Here is a 10,028-nt window from a genome sequence, read left to right as displayed (position 1 = left end):
CGTAAATGACTTAAGTAGGGAGCTTCTACGTAGTCGCTCGACCTGATAGAATTAGCAACCAACTCCCCTCAGATCACACCTGTTGTCTTTTATGAATGATACATAAGACAAATATAGGTCAAATTATATAAAAAGACGAGATGGTTACGGCTGGAGTGCCTTTGAGCACAAGCCTTCTCGATAGATACTGAGTGGTGCTAAGCATCAAATTCCTTCTCGAATATAACCAGCCGAAATTGCAAAGATAATCTGGAACTCGACTGAAGATAGAAAACTATATTTATATCGTGTGTGTGTATATATATATATATATATATATATATATATATATCGTGTGTGTATATATATATATATATCGTATATATATATATATATGTATAAAGTGTGTGTAAACGCAATTGTGTATTCACCAGAAGTGTGTGTTTTATCTAAGAAGTGTAAGGTGTGACTAACGTGAGTGTAGTTCTGACGAAAACTTATCAAGAAAGACAACTCTAGAATTCAAACTAATGAAAAATTGAACGGGAGTAGATCTGTGCCTCGGTAAAGTACGGCGATAATTACGGTTATTGGTTCTGAGAAATACAGTTAGACTGGTATGTGTGAGCGTACACATACACAGTGAGGTATAAATATACACACAGCGAAATGAGATATACCACTTAAAAGTAAATCTTGTCGAATAAACTTCATAAAATTTTGGCCTCCCTACACACACACAAGAGTGATATTTGCTTGTCTTAAGCAAAAGTTGTGTAACGTGGAGATGTTTTAAGTCGGTAGTTACGAGGTGACACAAACTGCTGCTTCTCGCTTTTCTCGTTCTCTCTAAAAACTTAACATTTGCTGTACATATTTATTCTCTCTCTCACTCTTTCTGTCCCACCATTGACACTGCCTCTACATGGTTGTTCGATTTGCTAGAAATAGTAGCCGATCTCCCTCATCATACCCTGTCATCTTTAACCAAGTGAGATAACATAGTCTCAAATACATTACTTGAAATAAAGATGGAATGGTCACGGCTGGAATGTCATTGATTATAAGCATGCTTCTTCAGTTCTCACCTGGGGGTTATACAACCACATTTCGCCGCCGCCGCACTCACCTTCATTTACGAGTGGGCTATAGCGTTGCTGCTGCTGCTGCTGCTGCTTTGCAACGTTCTTGCTCGTAGCCACTGACTTCCTGTTCATTGACGTCACCCGTTGTTTGTGACAGTGGCAGTTGTCTTGTTCCAACTTTAATTAGTTAACAATTATCTAATTAACTCTTCCAACATATTTACTACCATGGCTATTTATTTTCTTAAAGTGAGTACACTGATAGAATTTCTTTATTCCAAGTATTTCTGGCATCTGTCTTCGTCTTTTCTGCCCAAAGAAGGGACAAACAGACACGTAATGGCGAAGTGTGTGTGTGTGTGTGTGTGTGTGTGTGTGTGAAGAACAGGCGTTCAGGCCGTGACCATCCCATCTTGGCTTCAGACATTAAACATCCTACAACTACATCGTCCAATAGGTCCCTTTATTATTTTATAAGATGTTGTATGTGTGTGTGTGGTGTGGTTTGAGGGAGATCTTCCTGTTTTATCTCTCGTCTCGACCAAACGATTCAATGTCGATGGTCAGAGGCGACACAAAGTCAAACCTTTTTAAATGGAGAAATTTTGCACTGAAAAAAACAAAAACAAATAGACTTCAATGTGATTTCTCCTCTCATTCCATAATCACTACATATATAGAATACCTTTTATTACTGTTATTATTTTTTTGGTGCTCATGTTTTGAAACCAGACGAAAAGGAAGCGAGAGACACAGATGTCAGCTGCTTCCTTTGCAAATCATAAATAATATATTCTTAGATATATAATCCGTTTTTTTTCTTCTTCTTAAGATCTCACCCCATATATATATATATATATATATATATATATATATATATATATATATATATATCTGTGTGTGAAACTTCAGTGATTTAAAAAAATGCTCGTTTCAACTAAAAAAAAAATGAAACAAAATTATTGAAGTCGTGTCTTCTGTCTTTGACTTACACACACACACACACACACACACACACCCCCGTCTGGTTGTTGTGACATGACATACTTGGTTAAATGTAGGTCCAACATTTGTTGCAAAGCCCCACCCAAGTCTTGAACTAGTAAACCTAGACGAGACCAAGCATTGTTTATCTCCCTAACTTAATCCTTTTTTTTTTAAGATAGTAGAAAGGTTTTGGCTGCTATGTCTAGCAGGTCGACTCATTCGTGAACATTCTGTTTATATCAATTCTCCGTTTCTCTCTCTCTCTCCTTCTCTTACCATTTATTATAAACCAATCCACCTCTTCTTACAGATGGAAGCAAAAACAACCGAGTTATTTCGATGAATCATCATTTAATGTGGCCGCCTCTGTGTATATAGCTATATTATCAGTCGTGTCTATATGTATATTACACACACACCTATATACACACAGTTTTCCCAACGTTGGCAATTATACATTTTTCACACAAAATGTTTAATAATGGTCTAATATCATCGTCTCGACTCGCTCTTGATAATGTTTCTCACCGAATATATATTTTGTTTTGCTGTCTTCGACTCAATCTCTGCCGATCTTAATAATCTCTCACTCTTCTTCCAAACAACACCATGTTTTTCTCGAATAGTCTTTTATTCCATCAATATTTAAAAAAAATTCTTTCTCTCTTTTACCATTTTTTGTCTTTGTCCATTGCTCCTTTCTTCCTCTCTCTCTCTCTCTCCACTTCTCTGCGTCTCTTGTTCACTCCGACAACCATTTGTCTCCATCTCTTCTACCTGTTTTCTATCTTCTTCTCTTCCTCTGCTTTCCTTCTCGATGCCTTCTGTCAGGGACCATTTCCACTCGCATCAATCGCTTAAATTGTTTTTCAACTTGCTGTAAGCTTCATTACGTGTCACCAACGTCATTGTTGCTTCCGTCTGCCCCCCCCACTCTCTATCTTCCGCTCTTTCTCTCTCTCTCTCTTCCTCTCTATGTGCGATGCTGAATTTTAGTTCTTTGACAATCTTAATTCTGTAAACGAATAACGAGATGATTTTTGTTTTATTAACGATATCATTAATTTAATAACTCTGTCAATATATGTATTAGATATTTCTGTATAGTGCTCAGTGAATTATTTCTGTGTAATGTAGCTGTTATTTCTTCCATATTCCGAAATCTCCAGACTGTCAGGAGGAAGAAAGTCGGGAAGGCTGACGTTCCTAATGACACTTTAGTATCCGTCTTCTTCTTCTTCCCATTAGAGAAGTTTAGCGTGTGATCGTTGGTGGAATATTTTTCCTCCCCAGGATTGAAACCGGTCTGTAAACGTAATTGACCCTGTGACACCTCTACAACTGTTTACGTTATCAGTAAGGATTTAATTTGGTCAGCGAGGGAGAGATCAGTTTGAAAAAAAAAACTTGCATCAGTCTGTGTTGAAGGCAATAATAAAAACAATAATGGTTTCTTTTTGATTGTATCAAATACTCTAAAGAAAGTGATATGGTGTTTATGCCCTTCTCAAGAGCCACATAAGTTAATGACTGCAACCAAGAGCACTCACCCATACAAAAGTAGTGGCTGTGTGGTAAGAAGCTTGCTTCCCAACCACATGGTTCCGGGTTCAGTCCCACTGCGTGGCATCTTGGACAAGTTTTTTCTACTATAGCCTCGGACTGATCAAAGCCTTGTGAGTGGATTTGGTAGACAGAAACTGAAAGGGGCCTGTCCAGTCATTTGACTGCTGCCATGCTGGAGCACTGCTTCCCGTCGAACAAATCGACCTAGTACTTATTCTATCGGTCTATTTTGCCGAACTGCTATATTACGGGTTCTTTGTTTGACTAAAAACCCTTAAGGTGGTCCTCCAGCATGACTGCAGTCAAATGGCTGAAATGAGTAAAAGAATAGAACTCTGAAAGTTGTGATAACAATTTGTGTGAGAGGGAGTTGTCCCAGTGTCGGTCTAATTCACAAGATCAAATGATTGCTTACTGATAGAAGGTTTTTGTTTTGACATGAAACTAAATCTGGTAGCAGATACTTGAGCAATTATAGAATGACAAGAGTTGGGATATTGTAGTGTCCTTTCTTTCATTTTTTCTTTCCATTTATTAAAATTTACCATATAATGGTTCCAATATTTCTGTAATGCAAAATAGATGCTAACTAATGCACCAAGACTGCAGTTTATTCATATATTTCTCTTTTATTGTTCCTTTCTTGGATGGATTTAAACCCATTTCCTTTCCTGTGTTTCCGGCCTTCATTTCTAATTTATTCAAATTGTAACAATTTTATAAATTTGTACTTTAAAAAAGTTTTTAAAGATGAATTGTATTAAAATTCTGATTTAGTGTGGAATGCAGTCTGGTGTTGAAGAGCAGAAAAACCAAAGGTTATTGTGTTTGATTTGAGTTTATTTTGAAGAGTAATCTGGGAAAACTGAATGATGATGTGAGAGGAGAGAACTTGGAGAACAAAAATATAAATGTAAAAGAATTGTGAGAGAGAGAGAGAGAGAGAGCAAGCATAGAATTGGGAAGAAAATATCTTTTTTAGAATGTTTCTGAACAAATTACGATTTTAAAAAAGTTTTTACCATCTTGTTGATAATTTAAATTATTTATTTTGGCAACATTTTGAAATCTCTGTTTTGTTTATCCTATTTCTGTACACATGCTGACAGCTTACTACTGAATTTTGTTTTGTTTACTTTATATAAATTCTCATATGTGTGGGCATAGGCTTGGCTTTTTGGATAAGAAGCTTGCTTCCTAAGGGGCAAGTATCTTTTCTGCAGCCCTAGGCCAATCAAAACTTTAACTGGATTTGGTCAACAGAAATTGAAAGAAGCCTCTGTGTATGTTCCTATTGATATTGCGTAATAGTTGTAGACAAGTGTTGTTTACAATCTGCTGTGGAAAACCTGTCTGGCTTTGGGAACAAGTGGAGGCTGGTGAGAGGAAGGGCATCTGGCTGCAGAGAATCCACGGCTAAAAATGCCATCTGACCCATGTCAGCATGCAAAAGTGGACGCTAAAGCAATGATGATATTTGAGAAATATGCGTGTTCTCATAAGTATTTAAATTTTGATTTTGTTTTAAAATTTTTAATTCTTTTTCTATTTTATTTCAGATTTCGTGAGAATGTGGCCTAACCAAAAGTGTTAAGTTTTGGATGTTATTTGGATTAAAGCTAAACTAAGTCAACAAGCCCCCCCTCCTCTCTCCGTCTTGTAATTGAAACACACTCCATACACGAGCGATAAGCTTTTTTGCATTGAAAAGTTGCGAGTGGTGTGTATCTTGCTGACTGTTTCGACACCATGGTACTCTCCCAAAGACAGCGTGAGGAACTGTAAGTATCTTCAATAAATTTATTGGTTCCAAATTCTAGTTATTGATTGAGTTGCTTTACTGAGCAGATCAAATCTAGTCTATTTAAATATTTGGCAGTTCTGTGTTGCCTTCCCAATCACATTGTTGAGTCCTACAGTGTAGCACCCTGGATACAAGTCTTCAGTAGCCTTGAATTGAGAAACGAATAGAAGTCTTTTTGCATGCGTGTGTGTGCATATTTATATATATATATATATGTATATATAAAAGATGTTTATGTACATTTGCTCTCTCTCACTCCATCACCTTGTAATTGTTGAGCGATGGGTGCTGGTATTGTTATTTGCTTTCTGTTGAAAGGTCATTCCATAACACACTGGATTGGGAAGTTGTGGAGAAAGCTTGGATACTTCCACTGCATACTAAATATGGGGGGGGGGGGGTGATATTCAGTAGAACACAATGAGAAATTGGAAATGTGCAGTGGATTTGGTGCTGTGTAGCAGATTTTCAATCTGTGCTTGTTCTCGCAGACTCAACTTTTCTTCAACAAAGTAGTTTGGGGTTAGTTGAGTCTGGGAATAGTATTGTCAGTCTGGTTCTTGGAGTAGACGGATTCAAAGAAATGCAAAAGTAATTTGAAATTCAGCTGAATTGCTTTCAATTTAAAGGCATTGGCTGTGGGTTAGGGTTAGGTAGAAACTCTTGTAAAATATCGGAATGTTTAGGAGTGGCTGATACCATCTGTAACTGAAAATAGGTAAGGAAGAGAGAGCAAACTTAAATGGTGAGTAGCAACATGAAACCAACTGAATGCAGTGTTGTGACCTCTGTAAATGTCAAATGAAACAATTTAATTCAATTATGGAAATAGTCGCTAATGAATTAAATTTATATGAAACTTCAGTTTTCATGTTTAAAAGAAAAAACTTGCATTCGTTTTTTTTTTGTAAGAAGAGTGAACAAATTTTTTGTTTGTATATATGTGTGTGTGTGTGTGTGCATATGTGCATGTGTGTGCATTCACACAATCACCCATTGCAGATGTTTTTTTTTATTACAAAAACCAAAAAAGAAACCCCTGTTGCCAACAGGGGTGGGAGTACTCTGAACTTCCTCCATTCTATTCTTATTCTAGAAACAATACTTTCAGAGCATCCACCCCCTTTACTAATTTGGTCACCTAAACAGCAGAGACTATCTACTACCTCAAGAGAGTTTAAGTCCCTTGTGCTCTTCATACTTACTGTTCCTGTGCATCTGCCATACATGAAAATGACCTTATCTGACAGCCTACCCATGATTCCCCTGTATCTCTTAGGCGTCCATAGCTTACACTTATTTCATATTCACATGAAGAGTTGATAGCATTGTAGTTAAGACTTGAGACAAAACAGCAAAGCAAGTTGATACACTTGGTGAAGAAGCAGATTCTTTGGTGAGCAAGAAAGGAGGTCGTGTAGCAGTGGTTTCAGAGTCCCTTCAGCTGGCAAAAAAAAAAAAATATACCTGTAATTTAAAGGGCAAGCCTTGTCACATTCTGTATTATGCTGATTCTCTTTGAGAACTATATTAAGGGCATGCGTGTCTGTGGAGCGCTCAGCCACTTGCATATTAATCTCACAAGCAGGCTGTTCTGTTGGTCGGATCAACTGGAACCCTCATTGCTGTCATAATCGACTGAGTGCTAGTTTGTTTGACTACAAATAGTCAAACCTCTCTCAAATCACACACTATCATCTTAAAGGAAGAACACACTTTACGCTAATAACAGACAGACTCATCATCAAGACTGGAATATCTTTGATCTTTAGTCTGCAGGATCAAAACTGATCTTGGAGTAAACAAACCATTCGCTAAAACGAATCTCACCTAAATATTCTAATTAAGATGATGTTTTAAAATAGATATGGAACACCTTGGCTACAGTATTTGAGTTAATCTAACTGGGAAGTAGTTTATCTGTTGGGATACCTTACAGATCAGGATGGTGCATTATTGTTCCTGCTGCACAGAGAACTGCAGGTGTGTTAGTGATAAATGATATCAATCAGTGCTGATTATTTTCTCACCTTTCCTAACATAACTGGAACTGTGGCAGAAACTAAACTATCATCAGCCATATTACTTTGCTGCCACTCCACTGCCTTACTAATTTCTTCCATCTCTGTCCACCTGCCACTCTCCTCATACACTCTGGCAAATTTACTTACCTACCCACTCACCTTGTCCAATCCTCTGGATCCCTTCTCTTATACTCACCTTCCTGTAACTTGAGGCTACACCCTGACACATCTCCACCACTCCTTCTCTTCCAACTGGATAGCCACATATCTCCCCCTACAGCACGCCACCTGTTTGTTTCCCTCACACTTTAGCTTTTCGTCACTTGGCATAAAGTGACCACCATCTATACCACACCCACCTCAGTTGAGGGGTCTCGTCTTGCAAGTTACCCTCGTAACCACACAAGTGCTGCCACAGTAAAGAGATTGGTTTTAGAAAGGGCATCCAGCTGTAGAAATTGTGCTAAAGCAGACATTAGGGGTTGGTGTAGTCCCCTGGCTCATTAGCCCCTATCAAACAGTCCCCTATTCTAGCATGGAATACAGATATTAAGGGATAATCGATACAAGGCTAGAAATTTGACGAGAGAGAGAAACCTGTCAAATTTAATCCATTCCAGTGCATCCTTGTCTTATGAATTCCAGCAGAATTTGAACCGGGAATACAGAAAACCCTAACTATATTTACAGTAAGGCATTTAGTCGAGTCTTTCATTGGCCAGTCCACAGCATAGTAATTTGTTTTAATTTGGGTCCAAAAGCTTGAAAATAAGTCACCAAAAACAAAAATTTCAATAAGTTCTCCAAATAGAGGGATAAGACGATCTAAGCTCGTTTGGAGGAAACCGCATACAAAGGCCTAGATTTCATCTTGTCCATGGCATTGCAAGTGTTCTCTTCCACTTTTTCTCCTTCTTAAAAAAGTGTATTTAATGTAAGCCATTGAGTGTTGTTGCTCTTGTTCACCTAGAGGGCAGCACCTAGCCCTTCACTTAAGGCCAGGAATTTTGGACTTGACTGGCATTTTTGTTTCCCTCTCTTTGGGGACAAAAGCAGTTGACATTGGCAAGATTTGAACTTGGAAACACAAAGGGACATAACTAAATTGTACAAAGTACCTTGCCTGTTGCTCTGATAACAACAACAATGATAGTGTTCCTGTTTTCTTTTTTTTTTTTTTTAAAGATAATAATAGAGATACCGATAGAGATAGAGCCATAGCTTTGTAGTCAATCATTGAAGAAAATAAATAAATGAAAGGCTTTCTAAAGCATAAGCAACCAATCAAGCAACAGTTTCATTTCACCAGTATTTCTTCTGTGCCTCTTAGTAACAAATCTGTGGGCTTCATTGACTTAGAATGATATTGCTGATTATGACTCATTCTTACATATCCTCTTCTCTCTTTCTCTCTCTCTCTCTATGTGTTTCTCTGTATGAATATATATATATGTTGTGTGTATATATGTGTATCAGCTGTTGCTGCCTCCTCCTCCTCTTCCTCTCTCTCTCTCTCTGTTGTGCTTGGTAGGTAGACTGGAGGAGGCTCACATGGCAGACAGTACAGTGTAGATATTAGCATCAATTATCATCTCCATCTATTTAATAGTGAGGTATTGCAACTAAGTAATCACATGCAAATTTCTCTTACACTCGCTTGCCCTATTTTTTTTTTCTCTTTCGCCTTCTCCTCACCCCCCACCTCTCTCTTTCACCAATGTTTTTTCCTCTTTATCAGTCATATACTCTTTTTTTTTTTTTTCCGTTCCATCTCTGATGTAAATTTACTGATTTGCTTTGTTCCCATCATGTGTTTGGTTTGGTTTCCAAACTTGCAGCAATATGCAAAATAGCTGTTGGCGTCGGTGGAGGTGTGGCTGTGTGGTAAGCAGTTTGTTCCCCAACCACATATTGGGAAAGGGTCTTCTACTATATCCACAGGCTGACCAAAGCCTTGAGTGGATTTGCTAGATGGAAACTGAAAGAAGCCCATCGTGTGTATGTGTGTTTTTGTATCTTTGTCCCCATAACTTACTGGTTTGGCAAAAGAGACTGATGGAAGAAGAACCAGGGTTAAAAAGACAAGTCCTGGGGTCGATTTATTTGACTAGAGATCCGTTTAAAGCTGGAAGTTTGTATCCTAGAACCAGGGACATTTTCTGGTGGGTTGATATAAAATGGGTTAAAAGGGTATACTTTTACTGTGAAGGAATGTTTCTGTGTAAAGAGCAAACTTGATGTGCTGAAAAGACAAACCAAAAGTGTTTTTGTGAAGAATTTTATTCAGAAGAGCAATGTCTGTTTATTGAGACAAAGAACATTTATGGTGTGTTTGGTTCCTGAAACAAAATATTTTGTTTTGAAAAGGAAATAAAATCTATTAGAATAGAATTTTTTTCTTTAAATCTAGTATGACAATTCAGTTTAGAATTTTATGTCCTGAGGTTCAAGAAAAAAAATTCCAACAACAAAAAACAAACCTGTGAATAATTTTATTTTTAGCTTTTTGTCAATTACCTAGCTGTTACTTGATAAAACCTGTTTTGTTGGTGGTGGTGGTGGTGGTACTAGTAGTAGTAGTAG

At 37.5% G+C, this 10,028-nt stretch overlaps 1 protein-coding gene across 2 annotated transcripts in view; it reads left to right on the top strand.

Moving 5' to 3' along the window:
• LOC106869563 (lissencephaly-1 homolog) overlaps positions 1 to 10,028 on the top strand; it is a 62,885-nt gene that overhangs the window by 21,932 nt on the left and 30,925 nt on the right. Inside the window, exons 1-2 of one of the 2 annotated variants that reach the window (XM_014915356.2) lie at positions 1,168 to 1,313; positions 5,177 to 5,398. In XM_014915356.2, the coding sequence (XP_014770842.1) occupies positions 5,367 to 5,398 (32 nt within the window). In that variant the 5' untranslated portion in view covers positions 1,168 to 1,313; positions 5,177 to 5,366. Of the gene's footprint in view, positions 1 to 1,167; positions 1,314 to 5,176; positions 5,399 to 10,028 lie in introns of those variants that run through there. The other variant, XM_014915355.2, reaches the window with a different exon arrangement.

This window comes from Octopus bimaculoides, chromosome 25 (genome assembly GCF_001194135.2).
Source record: "Octopus bimaculoides isolate UCB-OBI-ISO-001 chromosome 25, ASM119413v2, whole genome shotgun sequence".
NCBI lineage: Eukaryota > Metazoa > Mollusca > Cephalopoda > Octopoda > Octopodidae > Octopus > Octopus bimaculoides.
The sequence above is the reverse complement of the archived record's forward strand: the minus strand, read 5'-3'. Positions and strand labels throughout refer to the sequence as shown.